At 42.0% G+C, this 25,806-nt stretch overlaps 1 protein-coding gene across 3 annotated transcripts in view; it reads left to right on the top strand.

Moving 5' to 3' along the window:
• The first annotated feature begins 270 nt into the window (after positions 1–270).
• The window catches only part of ttll12 (tubulin tyrosine ligase-like family, member 12), a 69,920-nt gene continuing 44,384 nt past the window's right edge, over positions 271–25,806 (top strand). Inside the window, exons 1-7 of one of the 3 annotated variants that reach the window (XM_043709196.2) lie at positions 271–425; positions 12,944–13,092; positions 18,872–19,070; positions 20,744–20,903; positions 22,037–22,170; positions 22,838–22,914; positions 25,510–25,626. In XM_043709196.2, the coding sequence (XP_043565131.2) occupies positions 306–425; positions 12,944–13,092; positions 18,872–19,070; positions 20,744–20,903; positions 22,037–22,170; positions 22,838–22,914; positions 25,510–25,626 (956 nt within the window). In that variant the 5' untranslated portion in view covers positions 271–305. Of the gene's footprint in view, positions 426–562; positions 584–6,083; positions 6,423–12,943; positions 13,093–18,871; positions 19,071–20,743; positions 20,904–22,036; positions 22,171–22,837; positions 22,915–25,509; positions 25,627–25,806 lie in introns of those variants that run through there. The other 2 variants (XM_043709198.2, XM_043709197.2) reach the window with 2 other exon arrangements.

Here is a 25,806-nt window from a genome sequence, read left to right on the forward strand (position 1 = left end):
TGGATCTGGGTGGGGTACTCTTTGGAAGAGCTGACTTGTTGGGATGAGTGGCCTGTTTCCAGACTGTAGGGATTCAATGGTTCTGGATTCCCCCACCCCAGGGTGGCTATGCTCTTGTGGAAGGTTTGGGGTCAGGCTTGAGGGGCTGAATGTTTCTGCTGAGCTGATGATGATGATAGTTGCAAGTATTTGGTTGCGGTGGTGGTTGACGTGTCGGGAGTCCTGCAGGCGGCGCCTAGACTCTGTCTTTACCCCCCGGGGCTGGGGGTGTGTGTGTGTAGTGGAGCTGCTGCCGGGCTGTCAGGATGGAAGCGGAGAGAGCTGCGGATTTCCAGCTTTTCACAGAGATTCACCGAGCGGCGCTGGAAACCTCTGGAGTGCCGCCGCTTTACTGGAAGAGTTTGCACCACAAACTCACCCACGAGGTCGGTGCCGTTCATTGCAGATGACAGATGTGGAGGGGAGGGGGTGGATTATGTTTTACAAACTCTTCCGGTGCAATGTGCAAAAATGCTGAAAAAGCACTCAGCTGGAGGATCTGCCTTAAAGAAAAGATATTTCAGTTCATTTACATTGCTAAAACGTTAGTTCTCTGCGAGAGACTCTTAATGCATGGATTAGGAACAGTTGCATTTCATGTTAAAGAAAATACAAATCCAGTTTGTGTTCGATATCTCAGGCCGTTTGCGACAAAGACTCGTGTTTCCGAGGAGGCCACTGCAGCTAGAAACTTAGTCCGGGGTGGTTTTCTTGTGCAAGAAAATTAACCTAGAATTTCAGAAGACATTCGCTTTCGGGGAGTACCAGCCTTTTCATGTGTGTGTGTGTGTTGGGGACGCCTCTGAATGGATGGACTTGCATTGATGTAGCGCCTGCCGCATGTGCAGTAGTCCCCAAGGGTTTCATCTTCGGTTAGGAACCTTTCGAAATGCCGTTTATTTGTTCGCTGGATGATGAGCACTATGAGATAAATGATTGTTTCATCAGCTGTTGGTGTTGGCAGCTGAGGGATAAATGTGGGCTGGAATACCGGGCATAGTGTTTGTGTCGTCCAACCGATTAACGTGCATTTGTATAGCGCCTTGATGTGTGTAAGTCACTGAAAGGAACGAAGCAGGCTGACTGAGTTTTTTTTATTTAAAAAGACACCCACGCAACTTTGGGGTTCTAGAAGGCTAGAATTGCAAGAATGGGAGAAAACTTTTAAGTTGTACAGAAACTTGGTTAGACCACATTTTGGAGTACTATAAACAGTCTGGTCCCCATATTATAAAAAGTCACCAGAGTAATGGGAAAAAGAATTGACAGAATGATATATGATCTCTCAATTCTATCAGGGTAGAATATAAAGACTGGTGGAGATTAAATAAAAGGCTGGAGATAAAATAAAAGATGGAGATATTCAAGATTATGGCAGAGTTTAATGGGGTTGCTATGAAGATGATTAGAATTAAGTCTCTGAATAAACTCACAGTGGTTCCCAAAGTAGGAACTCCTTTGTTAGGATGGTGTTTTCCTCTTAGGCAATGGCAGATTTTCTGGAATAAAAGCATAGATTGACTTTCGTTCCCCCGCCCCCATAGTCCATGGGTTTCCACAGTCAAGTGGCTCTGGTGTTTGGGCTCATATGCCACTCACCTTTCTGCTGCTGCTCTAAATTATAGTGGAACAATTTCACGGCAGTGAAAAGGAGGGACGGGGTTTGGAAAGCGGGAACGGCGAGTGAGTGAGGGGAGGAAAGTTTGAGAAAATAGGACATTCAAAGAGTGGAGGGGTGCAGGGATTCGGAGGTGCTGAGAGATGGAGGTTGAGGGTTGGAAAGAGAGCTGAATGCATGGGGGTGAGGAGTTGGAACGGGGTTGAGGAGTGAGTTAGGGATTCAGGGAAAAGTTGATTGAGTTGGTTTATTGAGGACGGTGCAGTAGTTAGGGTAGCACGGTGGTTCAGTGGTTAGCACCGCTGCCTTACAATGCCAGGGACCCGGGTTCGATTCTGTCCTTGGGTGGGGGGTTTGCACATTCTCCCCGTGTCTGCTTGGTGCGCTGGTTTCCTCCCACAATCCAAAGATGTGCAGGTCAGGTGGAGTAGCCATGTTTAAAAAAAAAGTGGTGTTACAGGGATGAATTGAATCTGGGTGGGATGCTCTTCAGCGTGTTGGTGCAGAGTGGATGGGCCAAATGGCCTCTTTCTGCACTGCAGGGATTGTATGGAGGGGATTTGGAAAAACGTTCTGACTGACTGTGGGCTGGAGCAGTTGATATGTGAATTGGTGGGAAGGGGGTTAGGAAGTGGGGTTAGTGAATGAATAGGGGTGGGTGTTGGAAAAGGGGGCTAATAAGTGATTCACTGGTGGGGTAATGAAGGGTTCGTTGATGTATTTGAAGCTCGGAGAAATATTTGCCTCCAACAAACTGTTTGTTTATTACTGTAACCTGATTATACCGATTTGCAAAATGTGTAGTCTTTGGAGGGGTAGTTAAAAATAAAACTGCCTTTAATGGTAAGGAAAGTGGTCAATCTGAATGTGGTGCACAGCCCAAAAAGAAGGGAACTTTTGCTGTCATAAATTCAGAAGGAAATTCAGGAGAAGATTCTTCACCCAGAATCTGTATCCAGTCACCACAGGGAATGGTTGAGGTGAGTAGTGAATATCTGTTTAAAATGCTCACGAAGGGGAAAGGGATAAGAGGAGAGATTGGTAACTTTCAATGAAAAGGAATGGAAAGAGGCTTGTGAAGCAAAAACACCAATATTGAACTGTTGGTCTGTTTCAGTGCTGTAAATGCTTTGCAATAACTTACTGCAATACAGGCCTGAGGGGCAACCACATAGGAATGTAAATCTATTGAGAGGCATGGACAGGGTCGATAATCAGAATCTTGTTCCCAGAGTGGAAATGCCAAGTAGTGGGGACACAGGTTTAACCTGAGAGGGGCAAAGACTTAAAAGGAGATGTGTGAAGATATACAAAGAGTGGTAGGTTCTTGGAGCTAGGGGAGGTGGTAGAAGCAACTAGACAGACATTGGAACAGGCAGTGAATGGAGGGATTCTGGATCAGTGGTGCTGGAAGAGCACAGCAATTCAGGCAGCATCCGAGGACAGGCAAAATCGACGTTTTGGGCAAAAGCCCTTCATCAGGAATAGAGGGATACAGTCCACATTGAGGCAGATGGAATTTATTCAGAGTGGCAGTATGATCGGCACAGACATGATGAGCTGAAGGGCTGGTTCCTGTGTTGTTATGTTCGAAAACGTCACATGCACCTAATCAAAATGAAAAAGTACTGAACTAATTAAGGACCTGGAAGGGCAGGTGGCAGAAGATTTGTGAAGTATGGTTTTCAGCAACATCTTGAGGAGAAGAGGGGGCAGTAACTGAATCTTAGAACTGAGAATCAAGATTGATGTGTGCAGAAATCTCCGGGTTTAAGAGTTGAAGGATGTTACTAATACATGGAAAGGTGAGGTCATGAAGGGATTTCAAAATGAGGGCACGTTTTAAAATTGAGGGGTTGTTTAAACAGATATTCACTACTCTTCTCAACCATTCCCTGTGGTGACTGGATACAGGTTCTGGGTGAAATTGAGTTTTCTTAATACCGTGTTCTGATTAATTGGGGACTTTGCCCTGAAATTCTCAAACATGTTTAATTTGAACTGAACACTTAATGATTCATAATGGAGTTATTTCCAGTAGTATTCTTTTGACAACAATTTCTTGCTGTTTGGTCAAAGGTATATTACAGTAAACAAATAATACCACAATCTAATTTCCATTTGGGTCTTCACCCTTCTCCCTGTTGTCACACTATAAGTTGGTGACTTGCTGTATGGTGCATCCCTGCCTCATGGTAGTGGGTGAACTATTTGTGTGGGGTAGTGCAGAATGATTGTTTAATTCCAGGACATGAATGTTGTAGCTTAAAAAGATCTAATGTTACAACAGTATTTTTCAGAACTGTTTTAAGATTATATAAAGCTGGTAGCTAGCAAAAAAAAAGTGACCATGAAATGTTTGGATCATTGTTATCCTTGATTTCTTATGTTTTCTAAATGTAATGTAAATGGGGTTGGGTTGGGAGATACCCAAGTTTGAGATACCATCAATGCCATTAAGATAACTGCCATTCAAGGAATGTCCACATTTACTTAAAGGGATGAAACAATAAACCACACATGATCTGCTCTTAGCTTTACAATGGACCAAAGAATCCGATAAGATTGTAAACCTGATTGGAGGTATATTGAATTGAATTTATTGTCACATGTACCGAGTCACAGTGAAAGCTTTGTATTGCGAGGAATACAGGCAGATGGCATAGTTAAATAGCATAGCTAAGTAAATAATAGGTACAGTGGCAAAAATAAAAACACAGGTACAAGTCAATGCTAAGAGTTTGAGAGTCCATTCAGCATTCTAACTGCAGTAGGGTAGAAACTGTTTTGAAACCGGCTGGTGCATGTGTTCAGGCTTCTGTACCTTCTCCCCAATGGTAGAGGTTATAGAAAAGCATTGCCAGGGTGGAATGGATCTTTAAGAATGCTGGCGGTCTTTCCTTGACAGTGGGCCTGGTAGATAGATTCTATAGATGGGAGGTTGGCCTTTGTGATTGTCCGGGCTGAGTTCACCACTCTCTGTAACAATCTCCGATCTTGAATGGTACAGTTGCCATACCAGGTAATGATACTTCCAGACAGAATGCTCTCGATGGCGCACCTATAAGAGTTGGCAAGGGTATTCGCCGTCATGCCAAATTTCCTCAGCTGCCTGAGGAAGAAGGGATGTTGTTGGGCCTTTGTAACCAGTGCATCCACATAAAGAGTCCAAGAAAGCGTGTTGCGGATGACCACTCCCAGGAGCTTGACATTCTGTGCTGTTAATGTATAGAGGAGCATGAGTAACATCCCACCGAAAGTCAATAATGAGTTCCTTGGTTTTGCCGGCATTGAGAGCTAGGTTGTTCTCAGTGCACCATTTTTCCAGGTCTTCAACCTCCCATCTGTAGTCTGTTTCGTTGCCATCTGAGATTCGATCGACTATGGTGTTGTCATCAGCGAACTTGTAAATGGCATTAGTCTGGCATTTGGCGACGCAGTCATGGGTATACAGTGAGTGCAGTAGGGGGCTGAGTATGCACCCCTTGGAGTTCCGGTGTTGAGTGTTAATGAGGATGAAATATTATCCCCAATCTTTACTGATTATGGCCTATGGGTCAGGAAACTTAGGATCCAGTTGCAGAGAGTGGAGCTTAGTCCAAGATCAGTAAGTTTAGTAATCAGCCTTGCGGGGATAACAGTGTTGAAGGCTGAACTGTAGTCAATGAGTAGGATTCTTACATAGCTGTTCTTGGTCTCTGGGGAGGGGTGTGTAGGGCAAGTGATATGACATCTGTCGTAGATCTGTTTGTCCGATAGGCAAATTGGAGTGGGTCAAGAGTAGTGGGGAGGCTGGAATTGATTAATGTCATGACCGACCTTTCAAAGCACTTCATGACCACCGCTGTTAGGGCCATTGGGCGGTAGAAATTGAGACATGCTGCATGAGTCTTCTTAGGCACAGGAATGATGTTGGCCCTTATGAAACAGGCATGGTCAGTGGCTTGCTGCAGGGAGAGGTTGACGATGTCCAAGAAGACCTCTGCCAGTTGATCTGTGCATGCTCTGAGTGCACGGCCTGGTACTCCATCTGGTCCCATCGCTTTACTTGGATTCACACGAAGGAAAATTGATCTGACCTCTTATGCAGTGACTGTTGGGATAGGTTTGTCAGGACTTGTCGGAATAGGTGTTACCTTTCTGCTGAAATTCTGCTCAAAGTGAGCTTAGAAGGCGTTGAGACGATGTGGGAGGGATGTGTTATCGTCTGCTATTTTGCCCTGTCTCTTTTTAGAACCTGTGATGTCTTTCAGTCCTTGCCATAGTTGCCAGGTGTCTGTCTGGGTCTCTAGTTTGGATCGGTATTGGTCCTTGGATGTTTTAATGGCTTTGCGAAGGTCATACTTGAATTCCTTATATTTGAGTGGGTCGCCTGATCTGAAGGCCTCATGCCTGGTTTTTAGCAGGTTCTGTATGTCCTGATTCATCATCCGGGGTTTCCAGTTGGGGAACACCCGGATTGATTTCCTCAGTATGCCGTCCTCCACACACTTGCTGATAAAGTCTGTGACGGTGTTGTGCTCATCCAAGGTACCTGCAGAGTGTTTGAACATGGCCTAATCAGCCGATTCCAGACAGCACCAGAGTTGATCCTTTGCTTCCTCCGACCAACACTGGACCTGTATCCGTGAGGGGGTGTCCTGCTTGAGCTTTTGCCTGTAAGCTGGAAGAAGGAATTGTGGTTGGAGTTCCTGAAATGAGGGCAGGGGATATATTTTTCATCTCTTTCCTCACCATCAAAAAGGTTGTAAACCAGGTTAACCAGGTAAATTTTTAAAGTATGATGTTAAAGTATAACATAAGTATAACATAGCAAAGATAAGTGGGAAAACTGAGGACTGGGAAGCTTTTAAAGAGCAACAGAGGATTACTAAGAAGGAAATACGCAGAGGAAAAATGAGGTACGAAGGTAAACTGGCCAAGAATATTAAGGAGGATAGTAAAAGCTTTTTTAGGTATGTGCAAGGCAAAAAAATGGTTAGGACAAAAATTGGGTCCTTGAAGACAGAAACAGGGGAATATATTACTAGGAACAAAGAAATGGCAGAGGAATTAAATGGGTACTTCAGATCTGTGTTCACTGGGGAAGACACAAGCAATCTCCCTGAGGTAACAGTGGCTGAAGGACCTGAACTTAAGGGAATTTATATTTGCCAGGATTTGGGTTGGAGAGACTGTTAAGTCTGAAGGTTGATAAGTCTCCGGGGCCTGATGGTCTGCATCCCAGGGTACTGAAGGAGGTGGCTCGGGAAATCGTGGATGCGTTGGTGATTATTTTCCAGAGTTCAATAGATTCGGGGTCGGTTCCTGAGGATTGGAGGGTGGCTAATATTATACCACTTTTTAAGAAAGGTGGGCGAGAGAAAGCAGAAAATTATAGACCAGTTAGTCTGACCTCAGTGGTGGGAAAGATGCTGGAGTCTATTATAAAGGATGAAATTACTGCACATCTGGATAGTAGTATCAGGATAGGACAGAGTCAGCATGGATTTATGAAGGGGAAATCATGCTTGACTAATCTTCTTGAATCTTTTGAGGATGTAACTCTGAAGTTGGACGAAGGAGATCCAGTAGATGTAGTGTACCTGGACTTTCAGAAAGCTTTTGATAAAGTCCCACACAGGAGGTTAGTGAGTAAAATTAGGGCGCATGGTATTGGGGGCAAAGTACTAGATTGGATTGAAAATTGGTTGGCTAATAGGAAACAAAGGGTAGTGATAAACGGCTCCATTTCGGAATGGCAGGCAGTGACCAGTGGGGTACTGCAGGGATTAGTGCTGGGACCGCAGCTTTTTACAATATATGTTAATGATATAGAAGATGGTATCAGCAATAACATTAGCAAATTTGCTGATGATACAAAGCTGGGTGGCAAGGTGAAATGTGATGAGCATGTTAGGAGATTACAGGGTGACCGGGACAAGTTAAGTGAGTGGGCAGATGCATGGCAGATGCAGTTTAATGTGGATAAATGTATGGTTATCCACTTTGGTGGCAAGAACAGGAAGGCAGACTACTACCTCAATGGAATCGATTTATGTAAAGGGGCAGTGCAGAGAGATCTGAGTGTTCTTGTGCACCAGTCAATGAAGGCAAGCATGCAGGTACAGCAGGTAGTGAAGAAGGCTAATAGCATGCTGGCCTTCATAACAAGAGGGATTGAGTATAAAAGCAAAGAGGTTCTTCTGCAGCTGTACAGGGCCCTGGTGAGACCACACCTGGAGTACTGTGTGCAGTTCTAGTCTCCAAATTTGAGAAAAGACATTCTGGCTATTGAGGGAGTGCAGCGTAGATTCACGAGGTCAATTCCTGGAATGGCAGGATTACCTTACACTGAAAGACTGAAGCGACTGGGCTTGTATACCCTTGAGTTTCGAAGACTGAGATGGGATCTGATTGAGACGTATAAGATAATGAAAGGATTGGACACTCTGGCAGTAGGAAACATATTTCCACTGATGGGTGAGTGCCGAACCAGAGGACACAGCTTAAAAATACGGAGTAGACCATTTAGGACAGAGATGAGGAGAAACTTCTTCACCCAGAGAGTGGTGGCTGTGTGGAATGCTCTGCCCCAGAGGGCAGTGGAGGCCCACTCTCTGGATTTATTTAAGAAAGAGTTGGATAGAGCTCTCAAAGATAGTGGAATCAAGGGTTATGGAGATAAGGCAGGAACAGGATACTGATTAGGAATGATCAGCCATGATTATATTGAATGGCGGTGCAGGCTCGAAGGGCTGAATGGCCTACTCCCACACCTATTGTCTATTGTCTAAAATTCCCGCCTCCTCTCATTGAGACTCACTATTGGATTATCCTCTACATGCATTAATCCTCCTGCAGAAAGCTGGCTGCATTCCAATCATTAGCAGGTAGTGGTTGGTTTCATAACTCATAGGAAACATTGCTGTGATTAATTCTGGCAAACATAGAGGATAAACACTGCCATGGGCTTTTACAATTTTTATTTGCTCAGATGAATGGGTATCCCCCAATTCAATCACCATTTGTGGTTTAAACCTACTTTGATAAATATGTAACCTGACTGATTTTTGAATTATCAATTTGAGATGAGAAGCCAAGCAAATTTTGAACAAACACACTCTGGGCTTGTTTAAATAATGGAACTGCCAATTAGATTTGAGTCTGAATGTCAGTTATAAAATTCCAGATAAGCCATGGCAATTGATGGCTGAACTGATAATAAATAGAATAATAAAAATATAATTGTATGCGATATTGTAATATGAATAACTAATTTATTACTTGGGAAATTGAATGTAAAAGCAGGGACGTTGTGCCTCAATGATACAGGACATTGGTGAGACTGTATTGGGAGCACTATGTATAATTTTGGTCTCCTTTATTAAGGAAAGATGTAAATGTAATGGAGGCAGTTCAGAGGAGCTTTGTCAGATTAATGCCTGGAATGAGTGACTTGTCTTATGAGGAAAGGTTTTGCAGATAGGCTTGTACCCACTGGAGTTTTGTGGTGACTTGGTTGAAACATATAAAACCTTAATGGTGTTCATAAGATTGGTGAAGAGAGGATACTTCCTGTTTTGGGAGCATCTAGAACTGGGACTCACTATTTAGAAATCAGGAATCGCCCATTTGTAACTGGCGTTAAGAGATTTTCTATCTCAGAGGGTCATGTATCTGTGGAACTCCTTGAAAAAGTGGTGGAAGCAAAGTATTGAATGTTTTTAAGGTAGAGGTAGGTAGATTCTTGTTAGCATGGGGGGTGAAAAGTGATCAAAGGCAGAAATGAGGTAATGAGAATCCAGAGAAAGTATATTCCTGTTAGGGTGAAAGGAAAGGCTGGAAGGTATAGGGAATGCTGGATGACTAAAGAAATTGAGGTTTTGGTTAACGTCAGTTACAAATGTGCGATTCCTGATTTCTAAATAGTGAGTCCCAGTTCTAGATGCTCCCAAAACAGGAAGCATCCTCTCTTCACCAATCTTATGAACACCATTAAGGTTTTATGTGTTTCAACCAAGTCACTGCAAAACTCCAGTGGGTACAAGCCTATCTGCAAAACCTTTCCTCATAAGATCAAGCCCAGAGTGTGTTTGATCAAAATTTGCTTGGCTTCTCATCTCAAATTGATAATTCAAAAATCAGTCAGGTTACATATTTATCAAAGTAGGTTTAAACCACAAATGGTGATTGAATTGGGGGATACCCATTCATCTGAGCAAATAAAAATTGTAAAAGCCCATGGCAGTGTTTATCCTCTATGTTTGCCAGAATTAATCACAGCAATGTTTCCTATGAGTTATGAAACCAACCACTACCTGGATTTGAGGTTACGATTAGATCAGGTATGATCTCACTGAATGACTGAGAAGACTTGAGGGGCTGAATGGCCTTCTCCTGCTCTTGATTCAAATGTAAATTAAGTTCGTGAAGGAATCAAATGTTTTCCATTTATTTTGTGCCATTCCCAGCCTTGAGTCACCCCCAAAGCCCTTTCTAGCCAATGAAGTGATAGAAGAGGATAAGCCAGATCTAAAAGTTGAATTTCTAAATTGGAGAGAGGCCACTTTTGACGGTATTAGGCCAAAACTTTCAAAAGTTGATTGGGGGCGGATGTTCGCAGGTAAAGGGACGGTTGGAAAATGGGAAGCCTTCAGAAATGAGGTAATGAGAATCCAGAGAAAGTATATTCCTGTTAGGGTGAAAGGAAAGGCTGGTAGGTATAGGGAATGCTGGATGACTAAAGAAATTGAGGGTTTGGTTAACGCCAGTTACAAATGTGCGATTCCTGATTTCTAAATAGTGAGTCCCAGTTCTAGATGTTCCCAAAACAGGAAGCATCCTCTCTTCACCAATCTTATGAACACCATTAAGGTTTTATGTGTTTCAACCAAGTCACCACAAAACTCCAGTGGGTACAAGCCTATCTACAAAACCTTTCCTCATAAGACAAGTAACTCATTCCAGGCATTAATCTGATAAAGCTCCTCTGAACTGCCTCCATTACATTTACATCTTTCCTTAAAAGAAGGAAGTATATGTCAGGTATAGACAGGATAGATTGAGTGAATCCTTAGAGTATAAAGGCAGTAGGAATATACTTAAGAGGGAAATCAGGAGGGCAAAAAGGGGACATGAGATAGCTTTGGCAAGTAGAATTAAGGAGAATCCAAAGGGTTTTTACAAATACATTTAAGGACAAAAGTGTAACTAGGGAGAGAATAGGTCCCCTCAAAGATAAGCAAGGCAGCCTTTGTGTGCAGAAAATGGGGGAGGTACTAAACGAGTATTTTGCATCAGTATTTACTGTGGAAAAGGACGTGGAAGATATAGACTGTAGGGAAATAGATGCTGACATCTTGAAAAATGTCCATATTACAGAGGAGGAAGTACTGGATGTCTTGAAACGCATAAAGGTGGATAAATCCTCAGGACCTGATCAGCTGTACCCTAGAACTCTGTGGGAAGCTAGGGAAGTCAATGCTGCGCCTTCTGCTGAGATATTTGTATGATCGATAGTCACAGGTGAGGTGCCGGAAGACTGGAGGTTGGCTAACGTGGTGCCACTCTTTAAGTAGGGTAGTAAGGACTAGCCAGGGAACTATAGACCAGTGAACTTGACGTCGGTGGTGGGCAAATTGTTGGAAGGAATCCTGAGGGACAGGATGTACATATATTTGGAAAGGCAAGGACTGATTAGGGATAGTCAATATGGCTTTGTGTGTGGGGAACCTTGTCGAATGCCTTACTAAAGTCCGTATAAATCACCTCTACTGCTCTGCCCTCATTAATCCTCTTTGTTACTTCTTCAAATAACTCAATTAAGTTTGTGAGACATGATTCTCAAGGTTAGGTCTCACGGAATACAGGGAGAACTAGTCATTTGGATACAGAACTGGCTCAAAGTTAGAAGACAGAGGGTGGTGGTGGAGGGCTGTTTTTCAGACTGGAGGCCTGAGACCAGTGGAGTGCCACAAGGATCGGTGCTGGGTCCTCTACTTTTTGTCATTTACATAAATGATTTGGATACGAGCATAAGAGGTACAGTCAGTAAGTTTGCAGATGACACCAAAATTGGAGGTGTCGTGGACAGCGAAGAGGGTTACCTCAGATTACAACAGGATCTTGACCAGATGGGCCAATGGGCTGAGAAGTGGCAGGTGGAGTTTAATTCAGATAAATACGAGGTGCTGCATTTTGGGAAAGCAAATCTTAGCAGGACATAATGGTAAGGTCCGAGCGAGTGTTGCTGAACAAAGAGACCTTGGAGTGCAGGTTCATAGCTCCTTGAAAGTGGAGTCACAGGTAGATAGGATAGTAGAGAAGGCATTTGGTATGCTTTCTTTTATTGGTCAGAATATTGAGTACAGGAGTTGGGAGGTCATGTTGTGGCTGTACAGGACATTGGTTAGGCCACTGTTGGAATATTGCATGCAATTCTGGTCTCCTTCCTATTGGAAAGTTGTTGTAAAACTTGAAAGGGTTCAGAAAAGATTTAGAAGGATGTTGCCAGGGTTGGAGGATTTGAGCTATAGGGAGAGACTGAACAGGGTGGGGCTGTTTTCCCTGGAGTGTCAGAGGCTGAGGGATGACTTTATAGAGATTTACAAAACGATGAGGGGCATGGATAGGGGGCCGGGTGCTGGCAGGTGGGACTAGATTGGATTGGAATAACTGGTCAGGTTGGACTGTTGGACGGGTTGGACTGAAGAGTCTGTTTCTGTGCTGTACACCTCTCTGACTCTCTGACTCATAAGTACTTTTGAATTGCTCTTACTATTGTAATATAGGAAATTTGCAGTAACCTGCAAACGACAATTCGATATATGACCAGAGACTCTACTTAGTGGGCGGCACGGTGGCACAGTGGTTAGCACTGCTGCCTCACAGCGCCAGAGACCCGGGTTCATTTCCCGCCTCAGGCGACTGACTGTGTGGAGTTTGCACGTTCTCCCCGTGTCTGCGTGGGTTTCCTCCGGGTGCTCCGGTTTCCTCCCACAGTCCAAAAATGTGCAGGTCAGGTGAATTGGCCATGTTAAATTGCCCATAGTGTTAGGTAGGGGGTAAATGTAGGGGTATGGGTGGGTTTCGCTTCGGCGGGTCGGTGTGGACTTGTTGGGCCGAAGGGCCTGTTTCCACACTGTAAGTAATCTAATCTAATCTAAGATCTAATGTTCATTTAGGAGAATTGAAATGGAAAATAAAGCCAATCTCCCAAACTTTGATCAGAATAGCAACAGTCCCTTGGAAGTTTTACACCTGTGTACTTCTTTCTGCAGTGTTAATATAATGTTTTTTCTTTAGGTGTTTGATGCGGGTGATGTGTTTGGGATTATGCAGTTGGAAAATGAGGATGTTGATGATGCAGAGATAACCCATAACCCTGGCACACCACCTGTTTACAGAGTCATTATCACCAAGGATGATGGCCTTCAGGTTGCAGATGCTAATAGGTAAGGGACTATTTCAAAGTACAGTGCGTTGCGTGAAAACCTGGCTTCATCCACACAAAACATCTACCATATCATGACTATTAAGGATTTTATATGTTTCAATCAAGTGACCTTTTACTCCTCTAAACTCCAGTCGATCAAAGCCTAGTCTGTGCAATCTTCCTCAACTCACCCATTCCAGGTCTTATTCTGATAACGTTCCTCTGACCTGCCCCCAATGTATTTATATCCTTCCTGCACTTTCCACACTGACCACTGCTAAGAATGAAGCCACCTGTTTGTAGTATTCTTAAAAACAATCCAGCTCAATCTTGTTACAATAAATGAAACGATAAATGCGTAAATAAAAAGTAATCTGTAAACTGCATCAAAGATCAATTACTACGCATTACAAAATATCTTTCTGAGGAAAGAATCTGTCAGGAAGAAGTTTTACTGTATGTTTTGTCAGCATGTTGTTGAAAGGGCTTCTGAGAGACACCCTGTCCCTCTGTGCTTTCATGCTTTTCACTGTTACCACATTGTGATAATGTTGACTCAGCACTTTGTTTACCTCAGTTTAACGTACAAATTTTACTGCACTTTGTTTTAGGTCAGTTTGTTTCTATTCTTTTACTGAGCTGGATGAGAGAAATTCCTCAATGTCATGGTTTTGCTTGCTTTCTGTTTTTTGGCTGTATTTCCATCTGTAGTGAATTGTAATCTTAGCCCCATTTTTGAGACTATCTTGGATTAGGTGTAATTATCCCTCAGATATTCACTCTGTTTAAGGTTAAGAAAGCCAAATCCAAATCTAGAGACCTCTGGTCCAACTCTCCCTCGAGGTAAGGACAAGCTGTGAATATTACCTTCCTGCAGATGACATTCTGAAAAGGTTTCAGATTGATTATAATGTGGATAACTCTAATGATCCTGGGATCTCTCATCAATAATGTGCTGTCCCCAAAGTATGTGTGGAGAAGGGAATCATGGGTTAGTAATACAGAAGTCTGTGTGAGACAATATAAATTCTCAACTACATAAGAATTGACAGCATCCAAGGAGCAGGAAAATTGATGTTTTGGGCAAAAACCCTTCATCAGGAATCTCTCTTTTGCACGAAACATTGATTTTCCTGCTCCTCGCATGCTGTCTAACCTTCTGTGCATTTCCAGAAACATTCTAATCTTGACTCTAGTCTCCAGCATCTGAAGTACCCACTTTCGCCTACATGTAGAATTCACTATATGTAGTTGGTGAAGCCATCAGTTGTAACATCAATAGTTCGAGGAAAAGTTATCTTCTAGTAATGAATCCAATTATTAAATCCAAGTTTTACAGTAAAATATTTAAGTAGGATAGCCATCAACTACTTAAGTAACATTTGCCTTAAATGCCCAAATTAGTAGAAAATCATAGAGTTGTTCAGGTGCCTGTGAACTAATTGAGTGAGCTTCATCATTTGACTGCTTTAATACCTTTTATCTTGAAAGACTCTGAAGCAAGAAAAGGGAATCTAAATTTCCAATGTGTCCTTACTTTTGATTTCTAAGCAAGCCAGTTACTGTGACCATGTCAGGAGGGGTGAACCCACTTTTCTCTTCTGAGATGGTGACAACAGAGTGTAAATCTGAAAATAATCTGATTTGCCCAATTAATACAAAATTCACAATGTGTCACTGAGTGTGAGAAACTTGGCTGGCTTATTTCTTAAGTTAACAAGGGCTATTATGATACAGTGGTATTGCTTCTACCTTTGAGCTAGGAGACCAGGATTGGAGTCTGGGGTGTGGAATAATGTCTCTGAACAGATTGATTAGAAAATAGGTTTTAAAAATTGTCTTATATTAAAAAGTAAAAAGTGAGTTCTATTTTAAACTCAGTTGAACAATGTTGGAGAAGTTAACAAATGCTTTAAAAATCTAGAGAGTTCTCTAAGTACCCATGAATGCAAAAAAGAAACGCGTGCGCACACGCATACTCAACTTTTGCCAGGCATACAAAAACGACAACGGAACTCTACAGAGTTTCAGATCTTAAAAACATGGCCAAGTAAAGTTTAATGTCAGCAATAATAATTCACAGATTGTCTGGAAACTATTTACATCTGATGGATCACTTAACACAGTAACTTCTCCATTTTGAGACTTCCCACTGATCGTTTTGTGGCGATTTGATTTCTTCCATTTCTTTACCCTGGAGACAGTGGTGTTGGTTAAGAGTTATCCCTTTAAAAACTCTCAGCTTGCAGCAACGAAGGCTCCTCACGGGTTTTCAACTCACAGACTTAGAGAGATATTTCTGATAAAGAGAGGACAAATCTGTTGTTCCTGTGGTAGTTTGGCTTGGCCACTTCTTGCTTCAAATCCAGTATAATTTGACACGTCCAAAATGGTTCATATACCCCAAGTCTCTAAATCATCACTTCCCAGAGGCCACTATGGACATTTTGTGGGCCTTGAATCGTCTTCCCTTGGATCCTGGTCAATTCCTAACTATCCCAGATTTTTTTTAATGTCTAGAAATTGTTACACTCATCTGAACGCTTTGTTAAAGCTAAAAGCTTTATTGACTCTATGCCTCCATCAAATTCTTAGTTGCTATTGGCAATGTTATTTATTTTGTTCATTTTACACTGTTGAGGATATCATAGAATCATCATAGAATTCTTATAGTGTGGAAACAGGCCAGGAGGCCCAAGTCCACACCGACCCTCTGAAGAGTAACCTACTCAGACCCAATCCCCTAACCTATTCTACATTTACCCCTGACTAAATGCACCTAACCCACACATTCCTGAACACTACGGGCAATTTAGCATGGCCAATTCACCTAACCTGCACATCTTTGGATTGTGGGAGGAAACCGGAGCACCCGGAGGAAACCCACCCAGACACGGGGAGAATGTGGCAACTCCACACAGGCAGTCGTATGAGATGGGAATCAAACCTGTGTCCCTGGCACCATGAGGCAGCAGTGTTACCAGTGAACCACTATGTTGCCCTAAATATGTATGTACCCAGCTAATGACATGACAAATTAATATTTCAGATACACACCTTCATAACACAGTAAATGTACCAGTGAACTGCGAACACTCATGGGTAGTTTTCATGATTCAACTAACTCAATTTCAGGATCGAGGAGTTGGTTGTAAATTCAGTTTGGACTTCAATACTTTTGTCACAAATTCAGTTGACTGGTTTAGGGGGACTGTTACAAAATGATTTTATCGTGTATTGTAGAGTTGTTGCCTTCATGGAAGTTTTGCAAAAATTGTATCAGTGTTTTATTGTGATAAGCTTCACAACTTTTGGAGTGAGACCATCTTTTCAGGAGTTACTCATTTAATTTTAAGATGTAGTAAAATTTTCCACTTAGGAGCCCATGGTCATTCAATATTGGAGTGATGGACTAGCTTAATTATCCAGGAAAATGAACTATTTTTAACAATTCAAATCCACATTCATTGGAATTACAGATCTTTTAATCTGATAAGCAGTCATTGTGGCCGTTTTCGTTCACACATTCACGCTGATTCCTTGGCTTCACCCTCGTTTAACTTCTTGATCATCTTTGTTCTTCATTCTTGGAATTCAGTCCCATTGCTGCCTTGATTTTGTGCAAGACCAAAAACTCCATTACTGCAAATCATCACTTCACAGAGGCCACTATTTATGGGCTCCGAATCATCTTCCCTTGGCTCCTGGTCAATCCCCAATGATCCCAGATTTCTTTTTTATGTCTAGAAATTGTTACACGCATCTGAATGCTTTGTTTCCCCTTCACCAAATCACCCATGGTACATTTTCATCTATTAACCACCACCAGTAAATCACCACTTTTCTCCAATTGGTTAATTTACACGCAAAGCCCATTAAAAGCAATGCAGATGATCAACTGTGAGGAGGAAGGTACTTAATAAAAATGGAGTTAGAAAAGTAGATAGAGAACTGTAAGCCCTACAGTGTCCACCTCTTTCAAAGCAGCAAATGTATTAGTGGATACCACATGCTCCTTCTCTAAGAACACTCAGTCATTATTCCAGATTTTTGAATCATCTGGGGAACCAACACCACCTGAATTCATATCTTGTGACTCCAGTCTTGAACATTCCTGCTTCTGCCCGAAACGTCAATTCTCCTGCTCCTTGGATGCTGCCTGACCTGCTGTGTTTTTCCAGTGCTACACTTTTCGACCCTGACTTTCCAGCATCTGCAATCCTCACTTTCTCCCAGTCTTGAACAGTGGCTGCTCCAAGCTGACTCCACACTATCTACAAGATAGTTCTGCATCTACAAGATTGTCTTCAGGGTCTTGCATTCCTTGTACAGTCCTTTTGGACTTATTCATACTGTTCCCTTCCTGTTTTCTGTGAGGACTACATGTTTCAGTTCATCTGTACTATGGCTGTAAAAAGCCCAATTTCCTTTGTGTCTATTTACTTGTGCACCTGGGATCTGAACCTCTTGCTTTTAAGTCCATTTTAAATTTTAATCTCCACTTATACCTTTATGTCCTTCCCTTTCCCTCACTTCAGTCAGTCAGTTCTCAACTCTCCCCTCTCAGAAACCTTGCCATCACTGGTTATTTACTTTCTCTCCTGCCACACTCACTATTTTGAACTTGCTTTGTGAAATTACAGCATTTTGTTTGGAATTCTTTGTCTGACTCACTACCTCTTCTCTTTTTAAAGTCTGCCTCCTTGGTTCAACCTTTGGGCAGTACTTATCCCTTTGGTCCCCTTGTTGGTTGCTGGCACATCTCAGTCCAATACCTATGGTCTTGTTTCCTATTTTAAAGGCAGTATACAAATACATATTGCTGTTATCACAATGATGAGCAACAATCAGTTGACAAACTAACTACTATTCAGTTCATGTTACTCATTTGCACTATAGGTGTTCACTTAGTACACTAATTTTGGGCTTGCTTAAAGGATTTAACAACAGCTTGCAATTGTAGAAACACGTTTCGCACAGTAAAATGTAACATGGTAGTTTCCAGGAGTGTTGTTGACATCAAGGCATATTGGATGATGGTGGAATAGGTGACCAAATGTTTGGTCAAAGAATGAAGTTTTAAGGGGAATCTTAAGGTAGTAGGGAGAAGGGAAGGTTCATGGAGAGAATTCCAGAGTTAGAAGACAGTAGTTGAAGGCAGGGTCACTAACTCTGGAACCATTAAAATCAAGATGTGCAAGGGGCCCGGAACAGCAAAGTATGGAGGTCTTGTGGAGTTGTAGGGCTGAAGCAGATTAGACACTAGGAGAGGCATAAGGCCATGGAAGGGTTTGAAAACAAATTGAGGTCTTCATAACTGAGCAGTTGTCAAGCTGGGAGTCAGTAGAGGTCAATGTGTGTAGGAGTGATAGGTGAACAGGATTTGGTCTGAATTACGATGCAGGCAGTAGAGTTCTGGGTAGAACAGTAGAACAGTCAAGTCTAGAGTCAACAATAGTGTTGATAGCATATTCATTGATGCAGAAGTGGATCATTTAAGAAAGAAATGAATATGCTCTTTATTTTGCTGTAAATGGTCAGCTATTGCATGGAGACAAATTAATTTTACTTTGAGGGAACACAATGAATGAAATAAATATGTCAGGACAAAATCTTTATCAGTGAATTCCCTTAGGTGCCTCATTACAGATGTAAGCAAGTAGTTCATAACCTGTATATTAAACTGTTGTGTTTTTTTTTGGCATGTTGGAAATTGATTTTACAAAGATAGTCTGTATTTTGCTGTATTACATTAAGTCTTTTTGCGGTGTTTTCAATATTAATTTCTGGTATTGCAGCATTTTCCTAATCGATCATGCATGGACATACCGAGTGGATCAAGCACGCCGGCAGTTATGGGAGATTCCTGGCTTACTCCACAGGCTGGCCAACCTCACTGGCATCGAATTCCATGGTGAGGTTCCTGATGATGATATAATTGATGAGGTGATGGCAGAGTTGTGGAGTTTCAGCCACACATACCAGCTGTCCCAGGGGGTAAGTAAGTAAGTTTTGCTAGTGGCTTACAGAAATTATTTGTGTTATAATTTATTTAATATAATACCAGTCTGCTAAAGAAGCTGTGCGGCTGCCTGACTGACTTCCTGTAGAGAACATTTTTGAACAATATGAGTTTTACCAGTGCACAGTGACCCTGAATTATGATAATACTCCTTTAACAATGCTCCTTTAGCAAGGTTATATTGTCCTTGGCTTTTCTTTCAGAGATGTTGTAAAAGACACTGGAAAGTCTAGTTTTGAAGGGTTTTAGGGCCAATTGATAATAGCTAACAGATACTGCCTCAGGCAACAGGCTTTTAAGTTTAAAAACAACACTTGTCCAAAGAAAGGGGAGTGGCCAGTGCTCCCAGCTCAGCTCTTCTCTGGTTTAGTTTCGTTTTAGTACAGTAGAGTTGGAAAAGCTACCGGACCAAAGAAGCAAGTCCATGCTGATCTTTCTCTGACTTGTCTCCTGTGATACTTTGTGTTTGATTTTATCGTTTGTGCTGAGGGGTGTTTATGGGGATTGTTGCACTGCTGCCTCAAAGCGCCAGAGACCCGGGTTCAATTGCCGCCTCAGGCGACTGTATGGAGTTTGCACATTCTCCCGTGTCTGCATGGGTTTCCTCCGGGTGCTCCGGTTTTTCCACAGTCCAAAAAAAAAACATGCGGGTTAGTTAAATTGGCCATGCTAAATTGCCCGTAGTGTTAGGTGAAGGGGTAAATGTAGGGGAATGGGTCTGGGTGGGTTGCGCTTCGGCGGGTCGGTGTGGACTTGTTGGGCCAAAGGGCCTGTTTCCACACTGTAAGTAATCTAAATTGGGAACAGCATCATTAAGTTGGTATAATTTGTTGGGTTTTCGGATAGTTTAAGTTATTTGGTATTCTGTTCTTTTTTGTTTGTGCATCATTCGATAATCTTGTAAATAAATTCTGTTTTGTTTAAAACTACATGGTTTGACCAGCTGCATCTCTCCTGGACTATCTGTGTTACATCTGCTTAAAGCAGCTAGTAAAGCTAGGGTCTGGGTCTTTTCTTGAACTGTTTTGAGGGGATCTGGCCTGGTCCATAACAGATATTAAGCCCCATTGAACTAGTGAAGTCAAGAATCGAGATTGGTCTAAGGGTAAACCGTTCAGTTTGTTCACTTTGAAGGTTTTGATGGTTACAAGGTTTTTGCTGTTGAATTATTAAGGTTGCTTCTTTGTTGAAAGGAGAACTGTCATGTATCATTTTATCACACTGATAATTCAGGAATAAGACATTTAGGATTTTAAGTGTTGTAGATTGATTTGCCATCTTTAGAGGGAGAAAGTCAGGCTTTTGTGATGCAGTGATAATGTCCCATCTCTTAGCTGGGAGGCTTGGATTCAAGCCTCACCTGCACAAGAGCTGTGTCATAGCATCCTTGAACAAGTTGTTTAAAAATATCCAGAGAAAGTGGGGAATTAGTGTCCCAATTGCGGATGAGTAGGAGTGCAATTTACTGTTAAACACCGAAAGATCTGCAGTTGCTGTAAATCAGAACTCCAAGGAAGGGTCACCGGACCCAAACGTTAACTCTGATCTCTCTTCACAGATGCTGCCAGGCCTGCTGAGCTTTTCCAGCAGCTCCTGCTTTTGTCTGTAATTTACTGTTGTTGTTCTTCTGTCTGCATTTTGTCTATAGTCTGCTGAAGAACAAGTGCCAATTTGGTACGTCATGGATGAATTTGGATCTCAAATCCAACACTCAGATGAACCAACTTTTCGGACTGTGCCATTCTTTTATGGACCAGGACAGTCTGCCTTCAATTTGTTATGGCCATTGAGAGATCTTGAACGTGGCGGTAAGTGACCAGGCTGACTATTGGTCATGGAAATGATTTGAGCCCACTTGCTGCTACATTGGTGGGGTGACGTATACAGTGGCTGGTCAGGAATTGTACTAATTGAATCAAGATCCCCAGGTACTACTAATGTAGTCAGCAGGCTACAAGTAAGTTGTAATTCCTCATTATGAATTTATGCGAATTCTTCTGAGAAGTTTACTCACTGCAGAATTTTTTGGTGGTCTTGGCTGGCCCATTTCCACTTGCAGTTTTGCCTCATTTGCCTACCTGATTTCTGGATTCCCTTAAGTGAGGTTGGACTATATTGTTACTGTGTCTGTATCTCTACTAGTAGGGATCCATCTGAACAATGCCGTACTTTGTTCGTCACCAAGAGTTTCTGAGGTTACTCCTGAACTTGCCATAGTATGCTTCAGTTGCCTTGGGAACACCGCCACCTCCAGATTACCCTCCAGGCCACTCATTACCCTGTTTTGGAAAAGGTTTGCCATTCCTTTAGTGTCGCTGGATCAAAATGTTGGACCTTGCTCTCTAACAGCACTATGGATGTGTCTACAGAAAACAGACTGCAACGACTCAAGAAGGCAGCTCACTGCCATCTTCTCAAGGGCAATTAGGGACAAATACTGGCTCAATCCCATCCCATGAATAAAAAGGATTAAAAGGATGAGGACTAGCCATTCCCTTCCCTCCCCTATGCCCCCCAAGTTATCAAACAACTTATTCACCAAATTGATCCATATAAGGTTTTTGGCCAGCCTCTATTTGCACTTCACATTACAAGAACCACTCTCAGAAGAAGGTGGGGACAATACATGATATTGGACATAGTCAAAAGTGAGGTTGAGGCTATCACAGAATCCACTATCAAGTCTTATACTGTTTTCTTGCCTGTTGTTTGCCATCATGTAAACTATGAGGTGACTTGGCTAGGACTGTTAATGTAATTTAGTTCCCCATTCAGTGTAAGCGTACAGCACATCTTGTGTATATATTGTTCTTACTTGGTAAATAAGTATTTACATTGTGATGTTCTTTAAAAAGTTTGACAAACGTGTTGAAAATAAGATGTAAAAGGAATGGGTTGTATGTGACTCGCATTTGAATCCTTCTTTGAATATTTCTTGTAGAAGAGGTAACGTGGGATCATGCCCATGGCGAACAAAATCCCCTCATCAGAAAATGCAGGCTCTTGCCATGGGAGCCAGCAGATTTGAGAGAAATTAATGCCAGTATCAGTGAACCTCCAGATGCCTATTACAAGGTAAGCATTGAATTAGTTTGACTGATTGATCAATCAGTAAATCGAGAAATTATTCCTTTGGTATTTTGCACCTTGGCAATCTGAACGCAGCATCGTTGTGACACTGCATTTAATCTTTTACATATCAACTTCTCCAGGTTTTGCTGTACTATTTAGCTGTTAGCAAACATATTATTGAATGTGATGGAAATCTTTGTCTCATATTTCCTCCCACTTCTGAAGTATTGACCTCTTGCAGAGCATATTTTGCTCTTGTGCCTTATCTACCGAGCCAAACCTGAGCCCTAAGAGTGACGTTTGAAGTTTATTTATTCACTCACTGGCTTGAAGAATCTATGATGTGGAGGTGCCAGTGTTTGAATGGGGTGGGTAAAGTCAGAAGTCACATGACACCAGGTTATGGTCCAGCAGGTTTACTTGAAGTCACAAGTTTTCAGAGCACTTCACCTGACAAAACTTGTGTTTTCAAATAAACCTGTTGGACTTTAAACTGGTGTTGTGTGACTTCTAACTTTGAAAAATCTAACCATCCCAATTACTGTAGATTTAGCCTACTTCTGCTGATGTGTAGCAGTTGGTTCTTTGTAAATTGACTTTCAATATATTGTCAGTGGTGTTCACTGTTTATATTTCCAAAGCATAACATGGTGCACTTCCTGAATTTCAGACTGTTCTCGCGGACAATAAAGAACTTTTGCCACTTCCAATAGAACCTTCAGTTTATCAGAAAGATAAAATTTTCAAGTATGTATAAATATTTTTGTAGTTCTAAATTTTGCTGCAAGTTGATAATAACATTGTGATCCTATAGGTAACTTACTGAGATAATCTTGTGTGTTTTTTTTAACAACAGCAAGAACCTCCCTTCGGGGTGTTGGAAACTCCTCTGTATTAATCCCTGCAGATAGCAAGACTCACTTATTCCATGCCCTTGACAGTTTTGTGTTCAGGTAGCTTGAGCTGCCAGTTCTAAGACCCTGGTTTATCTCTTATCTGAGCTTTCCATTTTTAATTTCCTGCACTCCAGTTGAGAAGCCACTTGAGAGATCACTCTATGGTCACTTGTTTTGAAATCACCCTTTCTACCCCCAGGTGTAAGTGACACTACCCTTCATAAGTGAGTTGTTGTTGGACTGGTGTGTACAAACTTTAAAATCACACAACACCAGGTTATAGTCCAACAGGTTTAATTGGAAGCACACTAGCTTTCGTAGCGCCGCTCCTTCATCAGGTGGTTGTGGAGTACACGATTGTAAGACACAGAATTTATAGCAAAAGTTTACTGTGTGATGTACCTGAAATTATACATTGAAAAATACCTTGATTGTTTGTTAAGTTTCTCATCTGTGAGAATAACTGTGTTAGTTTCACTTGAGAATGTAACTTCTAAAAAAACGTTTTGCGATTTACACATGAAAGAAGTGAAACTAACACGGTCGTTCTCACAGATGAGAAACTTAAACAATCAAGGTATTTTCAATGTATAATTTCAGTTACATCCCACTGTAAACTTTTGCTATAAATTCTGTGTCTTACAATCGTGTACTCCACAACCACCTATTGAAGGAGAGGTGCTCCGAAAGCTAGTGCTTCCAATTCAACCTGTTGGACTATAACCTGGTGTTGTGTGATTTGTACCTTCATAATTGAGGACAGCGTGCTTAGCAAAGCTGCAGATAGTTGCAAGGAATCCCCTTCCCCTTCACCAATCAGACTCTTAGACTGGAGGTACAGTGGTAAGCCATTTGGCCCTTTGAGCCTGCTCTGTCATTCAAAATGAACATGGCTGATTACCCTACTCAGTACCCTATTCTTGCTTTCTCCTCATACTCTTTGATCCCTGCAGTGCTAACAACTATACATAATGGTTTGAAAACCCTTAATGTTTCAGCACCCCCAATCCTGAGGAAGGGTTACACCCAAAATGTCGACTTCTCCACCTTCTGATGCTGCCTGGCTTGCTGTGTTCTTCCAGCCTCCTGCTTGTCAACAGCTTTGTGGCAGAGAATTAATTTCTCTCTGGGTGAAGGAAAAGAGCCTCCAGTGTTAATGTTGTCTGCATGCTTTGGCTTCAATTACTTATCTGTTAAACATGTCCCAGTGGTTGTAGTGACACACCTTTAAAGTAGTTTCTTAACCATTTGATTTTTCCTCAGACTATAGTATTGAGGGTTATGGAGTCGAGACAGGTAGATGAAGTTGTGATACAGATCAACCTGAACTCACTGAATGATGGAGCAGGCTCATGTTGGATGACCTAGAGTCATAGAGTCACAGAAACAGACCCTTCAGTCCAACCAGTCCATGCTGACCATAATTCCAAGCGAAAATAGTCCCACCTGCCTGCGTTTGGTCCATATCCCTCCCAATGTTTCTTATTCTTATACCAGCCTAAATGTCTTTTAAATGTTGTAACTGTACTCACATCCTCCATTTCCTCTGGAAATTCATTCCACACATGAACCACTGTGTTTAATGAAAAAAGTTGCCACGCATGGCCTTTTCAAACCCTTCTCCTTTCACCTAAAAAATATGCCCCTTCGTCTGAAAATCCTCCTCCTTCAGGAAAAGGCACCTGCCATTCACCTCATCCATATCCCTCATGATTTTATAAACTTAGATAAAGTCACCCCTTAAGCTACTACACTCCCGTGGAAAAAGGTCCCAGCCTAACCAGCCTCTCCCCATTATTCAACCCTCCATTCCCAGCATCATTCCTGGTAAATCTCATCTGAGCCCTCTCCAGCTTAATAATAACAAAAGGTTCCGCAGTGTGGAAACAGGCCCTTTGGCCCAACAAGTCCACACTGACACTCCGTAGAGTAACCCACCCAGACCCATTTCCCTCTGACTAATGTACCTAACACATCGGCAATTTAGCATGGTCGATTCACCTGGCCTACACATCTTTGGACTGTGGGAGGAAATCGGAGCACCCGGAGGAAACCCACGCAGACACGGGGAGAATGTGCAAACTCCACACAGTCACCTGAGGCTAGAATCGAACCAGGGTCCCTGGTGCTGTGAGGCAGCATTGCTAGCCACTGAGCCACCCCACAAGTTATAGGAAGAATATTATTATAACCTCTTGTATTCCTAAGGATATGATAATGGGATTGATAGTTTGCAGGTAGCAAATCAGGTGTGATTTGGATCAAGTACATTAGGCCCTATACATGTTTCTTTTATCTTGATTTCAAATTCATTAACCCTATTAAACATGTACTTGGAAGTTGATTAGATTGATTCTCTTGTCTCAATTTGAAACACATCGATCAGAGTCACTGAATCATTTCTGGTTTATATGTTTATAATATCTTTTCCACTTTTTTTGTGCAGAGTGTATACAGAATTAAAGCAAGTGTTAGACAACTTGAATTCCCCACGTTTTGAGTTCACAGAAAATGAAAGTGAGGCAGACATTCTTTACTTGTACCGCCACTTCAAAGACTACAGGTCAGTGTAATGTTCAAACAGAGGAGCATTTCCAACTAATGTCTTCCCAGTTTTTCAGTTGCATGCTGAAACTAGCTTGGGTTTCAACATAATGGACTAAGAAGACTAGTGCACTGGATTGTCTCGCATCTATATTAACTGAAGGTTTGAATCCATCTCAGGTTGATAGAGTGCCAATCT

Source organism: Chiloscyllium plagiosum, unplaced genomic scaffold (assembly GCF_037043375.1).
Source record: "Chiloscyllium plagiosum isolate Xiang-an unplaced genomic scaffold, Cpla_swu_hap1 HiC_scaffold_19, whole genome shotgun sequence".
NCBI classification, from domain to species: Eukaryota; Metazoa; Chordata; class Chondrichthyes; order Orectolobiformes; family Hemiscylliidae; genus Chiloscyllium; species Chiloscyllium plagiosum.